Below are 19219 nucleotides of genomic sequence, written 5' to 3'. Positions count from 1 at the left end.
ACAATGAATGTGCAAATTACAGGCGAGAAGAAAATTCAGAATTGACTGTAAGGTGAATGGAAGTTGAATAATTCCCTGAACTTCAACTGTGAAAAGAAGAAAAGATCACTGAATTCTAAAACAGACTTCAATATGGACAAAGAAAATGTTATTTTAGTATAGATTAAACTCATGACTAAGATATAGATGGATTATTGTATCTGTTTCAGATGTAATTTCATGCCTGAGAATTTACATTGAAGGCAAACTGGTCTGGATCACATTAGCAAAGGCCCTGTTTTGCTGTCAGTTTAATTAAATGGAAACTGCTGGCAAGGTGACCTGAGTAGGTTTATAGAAGCAATACTATTTTGTATGTTGGAGCAGGAAACTGTTAGGTCTTCCAGTTTGAAAGGGACACAGAAATGAAATCTGTGATTCATTCTTGTTTACAAACTCCTAGATAGTATGTGCAATGACCTTAGTGATAAATTAGCTGCAATTACACATTATATGAGGTGGGCTTTACAATAGCTGCAGACTTCATGGTTATGAGAACCATGACCTTCGACAGGGAGGTTAGAACATGAAGTTTTTCCAAACAGTGCCTAGATCTTCAAAAGTATTTGCATTTCCTTCCCTGTTTCATGTGAGTAGATTGACAAGATGTGTGGTGGGTGTTCTGTTTGCTCACCACAAGATTGTTGTCAGGCAGAAACCCCCCAAAACAAAAAAGCCCGCCCTTCAGGAACATTGATTTATCTGTTAACTGTGTCTGGCATGCTGCCTTTTGGCTTTGATTTCAGAGAGAAACATATTTGGTTACTTTAATAGGCAAAAGCACTGAACCTGACTTGTAGGGGAAAAAATTGTTTTCTTTCCCTTTTTCAGTTCTGTTTATCAGATCCTGACGTACTGTATCATAATTGTGCAACAGTTCCAAGTTGGAGTAAAGAAAAGTAGAACTGGGTGTCAGGCTCCATCAGCCTCATTATTTGAGAGCCAGCTTTTCTGGGTGACTCAGTGGGACTGAAAATGCATGTTTATGCCAGTTAATAACCACCTTGTGACACCAACTTAGATGCTATCAAATGCTTTTTTGTTCTCAAGAATTGTTCACATCACCTATTTATATCCCCTCTTTTTATCTATGTTCTTTTTCTATCATAGAAATTTTTGCTGAGCTGGAGTTGACTTGCCTTTTTCCCCCAGATCAGTTTCTTCACCCTTGTTTTGCTTCTTTCACAAATACTGAAAGAGAAGGATTTTTTTTTTCCTGTATTCTTTGACCAAGGAAATCTAAGTCTTACCTGTTTTTGGCTACTTCTCCAATTTGATGATACAGTGTGCAAGAGTAAAAGTTGAGAATTTGAGAAAGCTAATTTCTTAATCATATTACAGTAATTGTATAATTTATTCTGTATGTATACACAAACAGAAGATGATTACACAGACATATGCTGATGGCTACATAGTCATCTCTCATATGTGAAAGTGCACATATCTCTTTGTGTGTGTACATGCAACTGTATATGCTGCTGAGCTCCAGTACCCATCAAGCACTTGGCCAAAAGAGTGTATTTTTGAAAGGCTTAACATTCTTCCCATAAGTATCAGAAGTAATGAAATACATAGCTTGAGACCTACAAAGATCAAAAGACAAAGGAGGAAGAAAAAGAGTTTTTAAAAAACTATAATAGCAGAAAGAAAAACAGAACAAGGAGATTGTTGGGAGACCTCCGTCCCTGTGAATGCAATGTTTTTTCAGGGAAGCTGTAGGAGGAATCCTTGTTTTAATATTGACTTCAGTCATGCTGTAACCCAGTACCTCCAGTAAGCATGAAACTCTGCATGGCTGGAAGGTAGGAGGAGATGAGATGTGGAAAATGGTTGTGTAACTGTAGGTGAGGGGAGGGAAGAAACTCTTCAGCCGCCATCAGTGCTTTTGCCTCTCCCAGTAATGCAGTCCATCCCAAAGCATCTCCTGGTGTTTTCCTACTTGGTGCTCACATCTGCTTGGTCTTCTGCCTTCGCTGGGCAGTGATCTCCCAAGGCGCAGCTCCCAGTGGCTGTTGCTTAGCGATAATTAAAAATGAACCAACCAGCAACAAACTCTCTTCACATCCAGGGGCCGTCCATCAAAGCTGCTCCTCAGCTCTTGCTTGTGTGTGCTAGGGGTAGAAAAAGGGAAGAAAGGGTCTCTTAGTTTTGATTCTGACAGTGGTGAGATAAGAAGTACAGAGAGGTTGGGGAGGAGTTAGTAAACTATTTTACAGACTGCCCTAGCAGTGATGGCCCCTGTCCCAGCAGGCATTTGGCTGGCTGTGGAGAGCTCAGGTTGCTTTGTCTCTCTCAGCCTGGCTCCTTGTTACCCTGGTCCCAATGGCTGCATTGCAGGCTCATCCTTCCTACTGTGGCATTGCGGGATTCCTCAGTGGAGCTCTGCCAGTTGTGTTGGAAAGTTGTAAGAAAGCGAAGTCTGTGGAGGAGGTGCCTTTCAAGGCAACTGGAAAGGAGAAAAGACTTTCCCAGTTGTAGTGGTGGTAAGAATCAAAGCTGGTAAAAAATTTCAGTCTTGAGAAAGTAAAATGAAATTCTTTAGCAGCTAGTTTATTTTAGTTTTTCTTTTCTTGTTCTGCTTCGTGACAGAACTTCAAATAATTATGTTGATTTATGATTACAGGTATTTTAAATCTGTAGTATGCTGAAACAAAGCAATGCCAGCTTATTGTTTCTGGCCCTATCCAATTATACAATTGAATTTAGGCATGTAATAATGATACAACAGAAATATCCATCATGATGGATTGAATTTCATGAAGTACAACACAAGAATATTTATAGCTCCATTCTTAAAGCCACTTTTGAGTCAAAATGTGCCTCCTTGGTATGGCCTTTATAAACAGGAGAAAATCTGAAACTTTTTTTAGTCTAGCCCCAAACATACCACAACCCATTGCCTACACAGGAAGGGGGTGTAGGTTGATGATAAGCAGAAAATGATAGAATAATTATTTCCGCTAGAAAATGAGGATCCGGCATTATTTGTACAGTAACACAAAGTCATTATTTGGCTATGCCACTGTAATGAAACAATAAAGATCATATGTAATTTAAGTATCAATTCTGAAGAGACTTCTTACTCTCCCTCTACCATTTTAACTATTAAAGCAAATTTGAATTGCTAGTCTAGTTTCCCACTGTTTTTTAGCAAGTTGAGTGGGCAAAACCTCCCCTCCTCCCATCTCTGTTTAAATGTAGACCTTTGGCATTCCAGAAATCTGACCTTGTTTGTAGGGAATGGCTCATTTTTCTATAATGTAATATGAAGCACTCTTGTGTTTTGATTCCATGAACTAGAGAGTTTAATGTTCCAGCTTGCCATGATAAGGATATGATCTGGTTAGAGATAGAAACACTAAAGGAAATTAGCTATTGTACTATTCTTTAACATATTGTTTGCCTAGCAGTTTCATTTAGAATCATTCGGAATAATCTTGGAGTACCTTTTTAAAGGAGGATTTTTTCTTTTTCCTTTTTCTTTTTTTCTTTTTTTTTTTTTCTTGTTGTTGGCCTGGATAAAAAGTGGGGCTTTAAGATATTTCTCCTAAAATAAATGTGAGGCCGCCTCATTTATAGTCAGCATGCCTTGATTACTTGCAGACATGCTGGAAATTTACATGCGCTTTTCTCCATTATAAAACACTGATCTGTTCAGATCATTAGCTCCCTCATGACTAGAGTTTGGCAGCAAGCCAAGGCAGGCTAAATCTGTAGCTGTAAATCGTGAGTTGAAATAGCAGAAAGTGGATTTGTAACTTAAAAAGTGTAAACAGTTTGGAAAATGAAGTAATTTTAGAGTATGATTGATTGCCTTAAGATTGCACTTTAAATTAGCCCAGGGTCTCCGTTGCAGATATATGTACTAACTGCTCATTATATATTTTCACTTTTCTTTGGAACAATGCATTGTTGGTAGGCTTCGAAACAATGTATGTTTCTCCTGGAGTGACCTTTGAGGAAATGAATAGTTTTATTGTGTGTCCATTACTTTGCCTGCAACAACATTTTTGAGTTATTAATTTGCTGTGGTCTATAAATAAAGGAATCAAAATGCAAAGCAGCTGTATTATGCTGCATATAGTTCATCAAACTTGTGTTTAAACATCACCATTTGAGATTTGTAATGCACTGTATAAATAATTTTTTTTCTCCTTTGAAAAAGAAGCAATGTTTTGCTTAGCCTGGAGATTGGTCCTGTAATCTCATAGAAGCAAAATTATTATTTTTAGCACAAACAATTGGTGAATGTTCTGAGGGACTGCTGCACTGCATTCCCTCTTTCAAGGACCCTTCACTTAATTGTGTGTCCGTGGGCTATGGGGCTGTGGGCTGAAAGGGAAGGAGTCATTAAAGGGCACATTCAGGAATGTGGATAATGTTAGCTGAATTTGGAGTGTTAAAATTTTAGGGCATCGTCTGCCTTGCTCTGTTTGTGCTGGTCGAGGGCAGTTAAGTAGTGGGTGATAGAGCAGCCTGGTGATGGAAGAATGTAATGCCATTTAATATCTGGTGTCTTGTGAGCTCTGGCTCTTGGCAAATGGTGGCTGAACCATTGCTGTTCTTTCCTAAAGAGACACAAAACCTTTGTTTGTGATTGTTGTGTTCCATTGATAATGTTCCTGCCTACCCAGGATGTCTGAAGTCACAAAGGTTTTCAGTGTGGAGCAACATCTCAGTGTAACTTTGTGGGTGGGGACACATAACTCACATGTATGTGCTAAGCATCTAGACTGTGTGCAACCAGCACTGTTGGCTTTGACCACTGGAGAAATTAGGAATGTAAAGCTAACAAACTGCCGTTAGTGGTGGTTACAAACCACAATACGTAGCTCTGACTGCTTGAATAGATTATATAATAAAAACTTACACGGTTTTGTATCAGTGTGTTTTTCATCTCTTTCCTTGTTCTAGATTTGGTATCTAGCATTCAGTAGATACATAACTGTTTTGTTGTTCTTCTGGAAGCTCCTTTCCCAAAGAAAATTCTTTCCCAGTGTTATTACTCCTCCTTGATCTTTCCTTTGTCCCTCCACGTTTGAAATGAAGATTTGCACTTGTGAAAGAGGTATGGCTGAGAGGTCTGAGCACAGGTCTGGGAGCCAGGACCTGCTGGGTGCTGAGCTCAGTGACTCATTCAGTGGCCTTAAGCAAGTCAGAACATCTCTGATGAGGTTATTTCATATGTAAAACAGGGGAAATAATACTTATCTGTCTACCTGCCTCATAGGAATACCCTGAGGACTAATTAGCGTTCATTAAGTGCTTTGAAATAGGCAGTGCTATCTATTATTAGAGCAGGTTCCAGACTAGCAGATAGTGTGTTAGGATTGTTTCTTACATGGGAGCCTTCCTTTCTGCTGGGTGTGGGACCACAGCCCATCGGGAACAGAGCACAAGCTCAGGTGTTTCTGGAAGATTGGCAGGGCTCTGCCGAGCCCGTCCTAGGCAGGTTCACTAGAGACTCAACACTTGCACTGAAAACTTGGAAAGAGAGTTTGCCTAGAGAAAAGAGTGGGAGGATACTTGCTTGTTCTCCTCAGCTCATAGGCATAACTTGTCCTGAAATCCTTTCTCACCCTGCCTCCACCTGAGGCCTTTTCCGATAATTCAGGTAGCACGGCTTCTCCTCTTTTCCAGGGATGTTTTCCTGGTCCTGCAGAAGAGGAAGAGAAATCCTGTATTATTTCTCAGGAGGAGTGTGGGGCTGGGTTGGTATGTTCCCATCACAGGGAGCCCTTTCTTATTCAAAAAGCCATTCCTCTTTCTTGAAGAGCAAATACTTACATTCTTTCCCTTCGCTGGATAACAGACTCCTTTGCAAAGTCCTTAGAAGGCAAAATCTAATTTTGGGTATAGGATCCTAAACTCTGCAGGTGTGTGTCTGCTGAAGTCTGGGAGTCTTTTCATCATCATAACAAGGAGGGTTGTCACCTGGCCGGCAGCTTCTTTTGTTCTCTGATGCATCTTCTCTCACTGTATACTTTTGTACCTCTCTTAGAGATGCCATAATAATCTAGTTCAAAGAACCCAGCCCTGTTCTCACTGAAGCCCACATGCCTGGTCTTTCTACCAGCGAGACTAGGACTCGGTCCAAATTACCTGGAGAGAAGCTTTATTTCTCTCCATTTGCTCCTCACGCGTCTCTCAGGCCATGAGTAATTTGCAATGAGACGGGAAAGCCTGTGTGAAATTTTCCAAGGGAACTTTCTCCATTTTAATAACGTTAATGAAATTGCTTAACACTTCATCAGCTTTTTCAGCCTATGTTGCTGGGATTTTGGTGCTTTCTGATTTTTCTTCAGTACCAGAAGGCCCTTGCCTTAAAAATGGGACTGGGGGCTCATATTGAGCACTTGGACCCACTGTTGAACCTCAGTCCCGCAGAAACATTTTTGCACAGCTATCGGCAGATACCATTTTGAAGAGGTTCTCTGCCTTTCCCCTTGTGCCTGCAGGAAGGGGAAGGAATCAGGAGCAATTGTCCCACAAGCTCTCACATGTCTGCAGCTAATTCTTTTTCCACAGAAATAAGGCTTTGCCCCAGGAATACCTAATGATATGACCTTGATCACACAGGAAGGCCCTGACACTGCTAAATTTCAGCACAGTTGCTTTGTCTTATACTGCATATCACTCAGTTTTTGGTCCTTATATCCTAAACAGGGGTGTAAGTTAGCTACCTTTTCTTTTAGACCTTTTTCTTATTACTCCTTTTCAGCTCCAGTCTACTTTGTTATGATGCAGAATGGGATTAAATGAGCGACCACAGTCTTATGAGCAACCACAGACTTACTCATATGCCTGTAACAGCTTTTAAGCCTACATTAAAAGGCTACATGAGCAACAGTTTGGGGGCTATTTGGTGCAACCTAAGTTGAGTTAGGAGGTGAGGGTTTCCAGGTAGCTGGGGAAGCATGGTACAGGGCAGTTGGGTCAGTGGCCTGGAGTTTGGCAATTCCTGATTGGCCTTTCCTCATAGTCTTCATGTTGAGTTTGATCTCTTCACTGCAAAGGAGGGGAACCTGAGTAAGGTTCTTTTGGGGAGCAGCTATATGCTCCATTGGGATGAGACAGAGGACAGCAAATTCTTGGAAAAGTATATATGACACTAGCATTTTTGTAATTGCTCTTTTTTAAAAAAAGAAATGGCATCTTGTTTCTAATTCCAATTTTGTGCCACTCCTGGATTTAAGCATTATTACACTGCAGATGATAACACGAGTTTATCTGTAAAATTCTTAAACTGTGGTTTTTGTTTCCCAGCTTGACTTCTTTTTCTCTTCTTGTCTTTGATTGGCTTCCAAAAAAGTTATTAACATGTTGCAAAACAAATACAAGGGGCCACTGAAGCTTATTAAAAATGGTTTCTTTTGTTCATATCTGGCAGTTGACAAATTGTGTTGTGCTCTATCTTATCTGCTCCCGTGTGAAAGGTTACATGAGAAAATGGCTGCAAATAAATTGCTATTGAATATTGTTGAAGACTAAGCATACAGCTTCTCTGTTAAGGACCTCTTTTAAAGCTCTCTATTCAGACTCCCCCCTGCATGTCTCTCTAACACTTGTCTGTTATATTATGTTTGGCACAGAAGGAAACATTAAACAGAAAAGCAACATCTGACTGTGGTGTTTCTAGACCCTATTATCCCTCTGTCAAATGTCCACATGAACAGGGTACAATTTTTGTCTATATTGATGATGATTTTTTGAAGGCTTTACAAACTGTCTTCATAGTGAAATGCTAGAAACAAATGAAATTGCAAAGCATATTTTTACAGCTTTGGAAATCTTACTTAAATCAGTGTAATGAGACACACTCAGTAAAATGTAATTATTCTCACTTCTCCATGTGTCAAAGAAATCAGCAGTATGGTTAGGGAGGGGAGGGTTACAGTGAGCTTGTTATTTTTATACAGAGCCAGATACTGCTTGTGTGTAGTAAATTGTAAATAGTAGATAATGCAGTTTTTATGTGTATTAAATACCCTGCCAGAATTAACGGGGTTGTTACTTCATTAAGGGTTTCAAAGAGGACATAAACGTCAAAAGCAGGGCTTGAATGTTTAAATCACTGGACCGTTTCCACCCTCCACCCCTTGTGTCGCAGCTCCGGGACCGGCAGCTTCTGCCGCTGCTATTTCGAGGAGGGCGCAGTTCCTCCGAATTTTCAGAATGATAATGAAAGAGCCCCGTGTGAGACACCAAAATAAGGCTTTTGACTCATACTTCTGGGTGCAGTGGAAAATGAAGGCGGTTGATTCTGCCGCAAGGAAGAGGTGATGAATCAGTCCCTTATAAGTAGGGCTTGCGTTTCCTTGTCTGTCATTTATGTTTGAATGGTGTGCAGAGGTGAAAGAGAGAGGAGATGACAGAAGACCTGGTTAGTCTGATATTAAACCCAGTTACTTAGTTTAACTTTCAGCCACCTTCCACTTCTTTTCAGTCTTTCATGGCACACATGTATGGGTTTGTCATGGGCCTCTTCAGCACAGGAGACAAATAACAGACCATGAGAATAAAATTCATCAGTCCACAGAATATCTTGAGGTTCAGTTCTGACCACTGGGTTGGGGAGTCTGTTACATCTTTGAGCTCATTGTTCCAATGGTTAATTATCACTGCTGTAAAGATGTGTGCCCCTCTCTTGCTAGGGGCTCTAATTGCATGTTTCTCCACCAGAGTAGGGTTTTTCATTCTCCAGTATTTTCTCTCTACAGTGCTACACATCAGAAAGGGGGACCAAAACACATGATCATAGAAATAGTAATAATAATACAGAGGATGAGAAGGTGTTGTAGGGAAAGTTAGTGGATGTGAGGATGTGACCCCCCCTCACAAAGGCGCTGTAGGGAATGTATGACTTCAACCTCAGCTGTAGTACTTGTGTTCGTAGCATAACCCCCATGCTCAAGTATTTTGCAGAATCAGGCTTTATGTGTAAGTACTGAAGTGTAGTACAGTGGTATGTTGGATGGTGTTCAGAGATTGCTGAAAACAGTGCATTAAATAGCACTTTGAATTGCAAAGTGCTGGTTCAGTTTTGTCTGTGAGAATGATAACGCTTATTATCTGATTGTTCCCTGTGCAAATCTCACCTCAGGAAAAATTAAATTATGTTTGAATTCAGCTAAAGCAAAGTATATCATTATTTTCTTTCGTTATTAAAAGGGATTTTTACTGTTTGTTTGTTAAAACTGAAGCAGCTGCCATGTTAGAGCCTTAGATGATTTAAAAGCAAATACAGAGGTAGAGCCATTTACAGTACAATTGGCTTGTTTAATGTGATTTAATTCCTCTTGTTGGCTCCATCATATTACCAAATTATGTTTTCAGCTCCCCTCCCCTTTTTAATTCTTTCTTCTTTTTGTTATCAGCAGAATTGAAGCTGCTTATCAGTAACCACGACAACCAGGATAAATACTTGTTTTAAAGCTGATGCACATTCAACCTGAATGGTCCGCATGACCCAGAACATTCAAGAGGACAGGCAGCATGTGCTCCCTTCTACAATCAATCTCCCCCTTCCCCCCATCTCCATCTGTTTTAGAAAGCTAATAGGGCAGTTCAAAAACCTTTTCTATCAGAGTGGTTTTCTGCTGTTTGGACATGGGCTGGCCCATGCTTGTGTCCTGAGGAGTAAGGAGAGAAGGAAATTCTGCGAGGCAGGGAGGCGATTTCACAGCCACATCTGCAGTGTCAGCTTGCTTTTCTGGGGTTCTTCCAGCTGTTGTCACAGCAGTCACCTGCCTTGGGCAGGAGGGTGAACTGCTGCTCTGCGGACCCTTCCTGAAGGGGAAGATAATCCCAGCTGGGCAGCAGCTGAATAGAATGAAGGAGTGACTGGAATTGTGCGGGACAGGGAAGATGGTTGTGGTAAGAGAGAAGCCTGAGCACAGAGCCGCCTGATCCATGCCCCCCCGTCTCTGGTGGAGGCAGGCAGGCTGGCTGGGGTGACCAGAGACAGTCACTTCCCCTTTGAGGAAACTTAGGGATCTCCCACTTACCCAGAAATTTCCCAACAAGAATTTCTGCCTGGCCTCTTTGCTCTCTCCCTTACACTCTAAATTGCTTGATGCTGTAGAATAAATCCTTTAAGCTCTCTCTGTCTCAGTTTCTCTCTCTGTGTAATGGGGATAATAATTTTTACTCATCTCCATAAAGCAGTTTGAGGCCTGTGGATGGAAGGGTTATATAAAAGCTGGAAATGACGAGTGTCAGTCACTCTTCTTTTCAGTCTAGAAACACCTCATAAGGTTTATGAGGCACTTCCTAATGTGCAGGAGGATCCTGGGAGTGCAAGGTTGGAGCTGCAGTTATGAGGAGCTGAATATAGGATTGGAGTCTGAAAAGGTTGTGGAATACCTGTCTGGAAACTTCTTCATATTAAATTTATTTTGTCTTCTTCAAAAATTGGATTTAGGATTTGGATTTTGAGTGATTTAGTGAGATAAATATTATAGAATATTTGATTACATGGACATACTGTCAGTCATCGATCAACATACTTGGGTTTGTCCTCATTAAGTAGGAGTAGAACAACTCTGATCCAAATAGCCGAATGAAAAATATTTTTCAACCATGTGCTTTAAATAAGTATTAGATGATGTTGTCTTTTTTTCTTAATGACTGTATTGCTGTTCAGTTGATCAGTAGTTTCAATCTCCAGTAGATTTATAAGTATTCTCTTTCTTTCAAATGTTAAACTAAGCTTAGGAATTCTTTGAAAGGCTGATGCTCTGCTGGCACTGTGACAGAAAACAGAGGGCTGGGGAAGTGGCATGAAATTCTGAGAAATAGCTCTGTCTCCTCCTTAAAAGGGGAGAAATATCTGACACATGCAGAAAGGCTGTACATTTTATTCTCACTATTGGCAGAAATGACTTTTGCCTTTTGATCAATTTAAAAGCAGAATCAGGCAGGCAAACGTCCATGTCAGAATTACAGGCAACTTGTTAACACCATCATTATCTGGTAAACATAAATGTAATCACTGTGTTCCTATCCTGCAACACATTGCCTTTGTTCTTGATTGCATTAGCATTCAAATAGAGGGGGGTTCTCAAAGCAAGGATGAGTAGCGTGAGTCCTGCCGACAAAGAGGTATCCCTGTTGTGTCAATAATTTACCCAAATTTATTTAAAACCAAAACCACAGATTTCCTGTCCCATCTCATGTGGCTAAATCATTACTGTATTTGCATTTATCTGTGAGAGAAATACCATTCTTAGATTAGTATTTTTAGGTCTTGTGATTAATTAGCCAGCTGAGGCACACCAAGTGTCTTTACTAGTGCGAATAAAGACCATGGGAATGAAAAGGCAGAGTGGATTGGAATAGCTGTGTTTGAGAAGTCTTTCCTAAGCACTGGAGACAGGGTGGATCGGTGTGCTAGAGCATGCCTTGTGACGCTGATGTAGCTACCTGAACTCCTCAGCTGTTGCTCCTTGTCCACAGCAGATTCCTACTGTGGGGTGTGGATTCCTGCTGTGGTTCTTAGCCTTGTGTCTGTGCAAAGAATTCAGTGTGAGAAGTGGTCAGGCGGGAGCCAGGCATGATCCTGCCATGAGGGTTATTTCACTGGGAGAGCTATTCTTGCCCACACAGGAATCCCCAGAGGTGCAGGTGATGACTGTCATTGCTGCTTAGCCACCTGTAGTTCTCTTGGAAGTTTGGAAATGTTTGGCAGGTTATAGCTGGACTATGATATGCGAAGGTGTTCTCATTGCTTCACTCCTCTTAAAGATTCCTCTTAAAGATTTGACGTCATAAAGATCCAGTTTCTTATTCCTTTTTGTAGTTATTCCTTCATCATTCTGCTGTTTCTGTTGCTTTTGGACCTTTTGAGAGATGCAGGGCTTTTAGGTAGTTGTGTGGCAAGTTCATTTCCATCTGCTGGAAACTGCTCTCTTTCTTTGGGTTTTTATTAGAACAGGCAGCTCTGATATATGTAGAGCCTGTCTGACCTGCAGATACTGGTTTTGAAGGGTGAGCTACACATCTTTGCTTCATCTGCACCTGGGTTCTCATGCCTATACTGCAGAAAGTCATTGCCAGAGGAGCAGAACAAGAGAAGGAGAACTAGATCTTAACAGCTGGAGGGTCTTGGGAGGTGAGTGAACACACTGCCCTGCAATAGTCAGGACACCTCCCATCACAGGGGTCAGAACTGTGTTCATTCAGCACCACACCAGTCCCTCAGACACCCAGATGCATCCTCCATTTCCTCTGTATCCCCTGCATATTGATGATAATGGTCAAAGCCACGCATACAAGCAATGATAAGCTAATTGTGATATGTGAATCCTTTGGGAGACCCCCTTAGTAACACAGGGTTATGAAAGAAGGCAGAGAGCGAGGGCACTGTATGGGAGAGGAGCCTGATGGACAGAGCCCTGCAACTTCCTTCATTTTCTCTCTATATTCCAGATAGCTCCCTTGCTCAATTTGCTACCCACACACCAAAGCATTGTCCCATTTTATCTGGTTCCCCTGGTACTTCCATTGCTTATCTTACAAAGATCTGTGTCAACATTTATCAAAACAAATGGCAAGCCTGGGACCTTTTAAGTAGTTTTTTTAGTTAATAAAACCAATCTTCTACTTCTGTTATGTTAAAAGTACATTATCTTTTTATTACAAACTCTCTACAGCTCTGTCTGTTTTCCTTCTTAGCAATTTCATGACTGCTCCGGTTGATTGCTGTATGGAGAATTACAAAATCATTAAGGGTGGGGTTTTACCAGCTGACTTACAGTACAAGCCATTTCTCAAAATAACCACAACAGTGCAATACTGATGTGTAATTTACGTCACAGTATGTTTTTATGAAATAGTTTGTGGCTTATTCATTTAGATCTAGAACTGAATATCTCTTCTTTTGCTTTTTAATCAAGCCTGCTGCCTTTTTTTTTTTTTTTTTTACTTTTTAATATTTTCCACTCCGAGGCTTGGCTTGCCTCCAACTTACCAGCTACATGGAAAAGGAAAAAATTGATTTTTTTTTTTCCTTTGCCTGCAGTTTAACTGCAAGTGTTGTTTCCCCTTTGATGTGTACATTTGTGTTAACTGTTTCAGAAGAAATAGTAGATGTGTGGTATAATATATTGTACAAAGGTAAAGCAGAGAATTGATAAGAGATGTAAAAATTTGCAATTTCAAACCATACCAAGCAAGTGTTTCTGTTTAGCCTCCTGTGCTGGTACATTTCCTTTTTAAAAATTACTTTCTGTATAATGCCTTGTAATTAGAACAGGAAATCATTGAGTAACTGTAAGAAGAAAAAGAGTACTTAAACTGAAAAGAAATTTACCTTCTGAGAAATTATATTCAGCTTTTTTTTCCCCATTTTTTTTTCTTCCCTTCACATTACTGAGTTGTTAATGATAGTAACAGATGTACAGACCCTTATCTGTGTCATTGTTCTGCTTGTGTTGTGAGGGGAGGGGGGATTGGGCCGAAAAAGTCATTTTCAGTAGTGCAAAAAATGAATGGACAGAAAATGGGAAAAGCCTAATTACAAAAAATATTCTGTGTCACAACAGAGTAGCAATTAAATTGAAACTTCAATATAATTATCAATAACAGTCGAGCCTGGAAGGGTGCCAGGCGCATAAAGTTGGTACTCAGCCTTTATGTGGTTGCTAGGAGGACGGCAAAAAGTATAAAGCTTAGAGAAAGGAATGTCTAATGTAATAAAGTAACAGAAGGTAGCATAAATCATTGTGAGAGCAGTTCATATTGACATCATTTTACTTAAATTGGGTCGAAACTAGACATTTAGTCTTACAAGAGGCACAAATTCATATTTCTTCTGCAAGAATAACTCTGTGCTTTCTGGGAAGAAGTAGACTGTGCTTTCATAGCACTAGCCTCATACATATTTGGAATCTTTTAAGTAAAAATCTTAAAATGTTTGTTTCTGTTGGCATCCAAATGCATTTGCACTAATACGATTAAAAGAACTAAAGGGCAAAATACTTGGCAGCTTTTTCAGTTGAGGTAATTAGGTACAGGAAGGAACATGCATAGTTTTTCCATCAAGCTCTATAAAATCCTGGTGTGAAGGTCTTTTTAAAGAGAAATAATGCTTACTGATGTTGAGGGTAGATTATGGCAGTTAGCAATAACATTATAGGCTGATGTTTCTGAAGCAAGCAAACAAAAAGCATGTTACAGGGTTTTTTTTTTCTCTGCTCTCTCTGTAAATAGTTCTGGCTCTAGATGGATTTGTTAGGAATTCGTCCTTTTAACAGGCTTTAGGTTTTTTTTTTTCTTTTGGGGCTTTTAATTGTCTTGCCTTACATATTAAAAATGGTTGTGCTGATTTGAAAAGTCAGTTCTTGCATAGATTCATTGTGTTTGGCATTTCATGCATCTCTTACTTACAAAGACAACTTGAAGAACATGTAATCCAACATAAATGCCAGGCTGTGCCAAATCCCAGCTCTCTTTACCCCTGACAAAGGGAACTGTTGGATTATATCTCTGCAGATATAGGCAGTGCTTGGAAGGCAGGGGTGGAACTTTGCTTCCTAATTACAGTTTCTCTGTTTTCAGCCCTGAAATATAAAAATAAATGAAAAGTTGATGTTGGAGGGTGTTATTAAACCACACAATTATGATATAAGCATAGGATTAGAGTAATTTCAGTTGAGCCTCACAACTGAAGCAGAATACTGTAGGTATTATCTTCTACCATGTTATGACTGTTGAATCTAAAATGAAACTCAAAAATACAGCATCTTGGTTTCCTAATATCTCAGTTGTATGTTTATAGAAGTCATGGGTTTTTTTCCTAATTTTAATGGAATGTGATCCATATTTTGAGCTTCACTTCTCCTAAGAGTGAACTCTTTCTGATCGTATTTCTGAAAAATACTTGCAATATTCACTAAGTCCACCATTAAATGGCACGTGTGAGATTTTGATAAAAGCAAATAATAGCTCGTCTTTGGGCTTGCATTTTATTAGGGATTGGTCTGCTTTGATTTCTCTTTTCTCATGTGGGCGTGGTTGAGGAAAAAATCTTTGTTCCAGGAACACTGTGTTTGTCTTTCACTAAGCAAATTTTCAGTTTATTCAGCCTTTGTTCATTCTTCGATGTATCTATTGAACCTGGAGTAAAAAAGGAAAGGAAACAAATGCATCGCAAAGTACTCATTGGAATTGCACAAGCATGTATGAAAGTGATCCTGTAAAAATTACTTGGTTTTAATTTATGCCAGGGGGTCTGAGTTAAGTCGTCAGTTGTCAGGGGTACAAAGTTTGTGTAATTCTGTGCAGGGACTTGCATTGCAGCACATTTGTCTAGAAACTAATGGTTTACTACAAAGGCACGTGGGACGTACATTTGTATACACCCTGTTTAAAAAGCTGACCACATCCTGGCATAAGAAAAGTGCTGTCAGATCGACAGATTCAGCTCGCTGCTATCTATACAAAGGTATAAAGTAGTAATAACTGTCAAGCAGGCGTACGTGCAACTCTCGAAGGAGTTAAAAGGACAGATCATGTGCTTCTTAATTCCTAGAACAGTTTTCCTGATCTGATTTTTTAAGTTTCCTAATAAAGAAGAGAGAGAGAGCCTTATTCCCAGGAGCAATTGGCTCAATCATGCTGTTGTGTAGGCTTATGGGATACTTGTTGAAACAAAGAAAAGCATGACCACATCCTTATTGGCCAAAAGAGGTTTTAGAGCCATCAATTCTATTTTCTTAGAAAATGCCAGTGTTGTTTACCAAAATGTATTACCCTTATTTTGTTTTTTTTTTTCTTTTTTTTTTTTTTTAACACAAACAGTTTTGTCTCCTCACCTATGTCAGGATAGTGGTGAGAGTTCTGAGTTTTTAAAAGTGATGACTTTCAGGAGCTGTGCTAGTAAAGACAGTGCTTTGCAAGTCCGTCTGTCGTGTTGATTTTTTTTTTACAGCATTGCATTCTTCTGCAGTGATGACATTCTAGGTGATATATCTGCTTCCAGAGACTTCTTAAAATTTAGCCTTTTATGTGTCAACATTTTCATTGCCTCACTTGAATCTAGATGAGTTGTGCATCATATTTAGTTGGAGAGAGCTGATCTGACTTTTCTTTCAATGTCTGAAGTGATTTTTACTTCAGGAGTAAGAATGATGATTTCAGTATTAGTAATGGGATTAAATAGTAGACCTTTTGTCTCTGGCAGAAGAAATAGCTGAGTTATTCAGTAATCAGAGTAGAACAGAAAACGTAAAGTGAATGCTGTTGCTTTGTCTTCATTGGCGTGCCTGGAAAGCCATGTTCAGTTACGTACCTGAGGAGATAAATGAGCATAAAAAGAAGTGATGAGTACTGGCTGCATACCTGCAAATGAGTAATTTCTCATGTTTGTATCCCTAGTTGAGGTTTTTTTCCTCTTAGGTTTCCTTCTGGTTATATGATGACACTTGATTGTGTTATTTCAAAATCTGCCACCTTCATACGTGATACCATCTAAACCATAGAGGAACGGAAAGCTCTGCAGTCTAGATTGCTTTATATTTTGAGCCCAGCAGCACAAGCTGTTCGAAAATTCATTTGCTTGTTGTGCTCTGTAGGAGTTTATTGAGTCCTGCTGCATTTGCAGTTAATGCGAAGAAAGTTTCTTCCACCTCTTGGTGTTTAGCCACAATGACCAGGTCGGATCAGCCCACCTCCCTGGCCCAGAGGTCCTTTGGTAGTTGCCAGTATCAGGGACTTGAAAGGAGAGGTAATAGCTATATGCCCTGAGGCTTGTATATTATTGTTTATAAAATATTAACATATTTTTAACATAATATTTTAACTGATGTAAACATGAGTGTAGTAAAGCTATATGGGGAACTGAGTAAAAATTACAGATTATATTTCTATTGAAGCAGCCAAATTGGCAAAGTATGGAGAACACTTCGATTAAGGCCCTTGGCCAACTTCAGCAGAGCAGTGTTTTCTTGCTCATCCAGGTAGTCCTTGTAAGTATGGGAAAACTGAGCAGAAAGGCAGAAAGTAACCTATTTTAATAAAATTTCTTTAAATTACTGGTTTTTAACCTTTCTTTCCAGACTCGCTGTACTATAAAAGTTGTGTCTTGAGAAAAGACAAAATGAATTCTTCTGAAATACTTGAGTTACAGCTCTTGTTTTGTATTTTTCTGATATATTAAGAGTATTTTTTTCTGTTCTTCCAGGTGAGGATGATGAAGATTCAAACCTTCTAATTCTCAGCTACCCACAGTACTGTCGCTACCGTTCCATGTTAAAGCGCATTCAGGACAAGCCCTCGTCAATACTAACAGACCAGTTCGTTTTAGCCCTTGGAGGCATTGCAGTAACAAGCAAGAACCCCCAAATCTTCTATTGTCGGGATACATTTGATCACCCTACCCTAATAGAAAATGAAAGTATATGCGATGAGTTTGGTAAGTCCCATTACAGCTATTTTCTTTTTCTCACAAGGCATTTTTCTTCTTTTAAGTATCCACTGATTTCCAAAGGGAAGATGTGATTCCTTTGCAGTGAACCATGAATGCTATTTATGATTGAAATGATCAGTACTAAATATGCTCTTTCTTCTCTAAGACTGAAGGCTTCTGGCCACTGGTGATCTCAGTATTGCAACTTGAGTTCACAATCAAAGATAATGTTACATGGGTGGAGTGTAGCACAGTGAGTGGGTGTGAGTGAAACGATACCTTGCCTGGGTTTGAAGTTCATCTACCTTAACCATTCACATATAGCCTGTCTTCCAGAAGCATTACAGTGTGTGTTAGTTTTTTGAAGTCGTTTTTGGTGCAGTATGCTAAAAGATGCAAAACAGGACAGAGTCCTGGCAGAGCCCATTGCTTTTGCAGAGCACTCATCAGCGTGCTCCCCAGGCCCTGAAAGTGTCAGCTGTAGCTGGTGTGTTTCTGGTCATCTTGGAATGTGGGCTTGTTCATCATGGGCTTTGCCACTGCTAGGAGCTTGATTTTATGAGTGCAAAGATACTTCTGGCAGGTGACCTCTTAATTCAAGAGGCGTAGAGAATACCCTGCAGCTCTAAAGGAGTATGCAGCCCCTTAGAGCTGGGGGAAAGGACTGCAAGATTTGACAGCTGATAGCAATGAGGTGATTTCACACAGGATTTTTTTGGTGTCAGATCATCCCAACGACAGCAGATGTGCTTTGAATATGTGGTGGAAGTCATGTTGTGTAGGCACCCCGTAATGGGTCCAGTGTAGTTTCTTAGCAGTGTACAGAATTAAGTCTTATGCCCTGTATCACCAGGTGGATGAGTTCTGTGGCTAATGCTTGCAAAGTCTGCATGGTGGTGAGTACACCTTTTCTTGCAGGACCCCGCGTCGCTGCAAGGAAGCTCCTGTAGTCTCTTAGAGAAAAAAAGTCTGCAGATGCCCTTAAACATGTAACAATGAGAGGGAATGTTTCTGATGGGAGAGTCATCTACCTGTTTTTCTGAGCTCAAGCACACTGGCTTTGAGCTTGGTGCCCAGCTCAGGCATTGTTGTGACAGCAGAGAAACCCTGACTCAATGTGGTGGCATTGGGGCATTTTTTAAGGTGGTGCTGCTCTGCTGTTCTGCCACTCCATTCCCAAAAGGCAGAGGAGATCCCTCCTCACGTGGTGTTGTCACTGGAGCACATGACTGCTGAGAATAGTTTTAGTTTTGTGCTGTCAAGATTTTTCAGAATCTGGCCCAAACTGTCAAGTCTGCTCACACTCACACAAAACATTACAGATTTTGAATGAACTATGAATAAAAGTGTTGGTTGCTCTTAGGGGGTGGTGGTGGTGAAAAAAATGAATTAAATGCCCTGGAAGTTTGGTCCAATGACACAATAGTATCATGTTGGTTTTTATTTACTCTGAGCTCAAGCTCAGAATATAAAGTTCAGTTGTAATTGACTCTCCTTTCTATGTGAGAAAGGTTATTTTAGGCTTGAAGGCGTTTGATGAGCCTACCATCTGCTTTCTGTGGAGTATTTTATTCAGGGTCATTCCTTGATTACAGGTTTGTTGAAATAGTTGGATCCATAATGCAAGTGTATCATGGAGTATTAGTAATAGATGAATCAAAGAGATGTGGAATGATGCAGAAACTACGCTTAGTGAACCATAGCAAGTGCTTTGTTCAGCCTCTGAAAGCCAACTATGCCATTCTCTTGACCTTTGCGAGGCAATTATCTCAT

At 40.0% G+C, this 19219-nt stretch overlaps 1 protein-coding gene across 2 annotated transcripts in view; it reads left to right on the top strand.

Moving 5' to 3' along the window:
• Positions 1 to 19219, top strand: part of ARID5B (AT-rich interaction domain 5B) — a 117359-nt gene that overhangs the window by 29438 nt on the left and 68702 nt on the right. For both annotated transcript variants that reach the window (XM_041474023.1, XM_041474021.1), the window contains exon 3: positions 17222 to 17452. In XM_041474023.1, the coding sequence (XP_041329957.1) occupies positions 17222 to 17452 (231 nt within the window). The remainder of the gene's footprint in view (positions 1 to 17221; positions 17453 to 19219) is intronic.

The sequence above is a fragment of the Pyrgilauda ruficollis genome, unplaced genomic scaffold (genome assembly GCF_017590135.1).
Source record: "Pyrgilauda ruficollis isolate IOZ18807 unplaced genomic scaffold, ASM1759013v1 scaffold11, whole genome shotgun sequence".
In the NCBI taxonomy this organism is placed as follows: domain Eukaryota; kingdom Metazoa; phylum Chordata; class Aves; order Passeriformes; family Passeridae; genus Pyrgilauda; species Pyrgilauda ruficollis.
The sequence above is the reverse complement of the archived record's forward strand: the minus strand, read 5'-3'. Positions and strand labels throughout refer to the sequence as shown.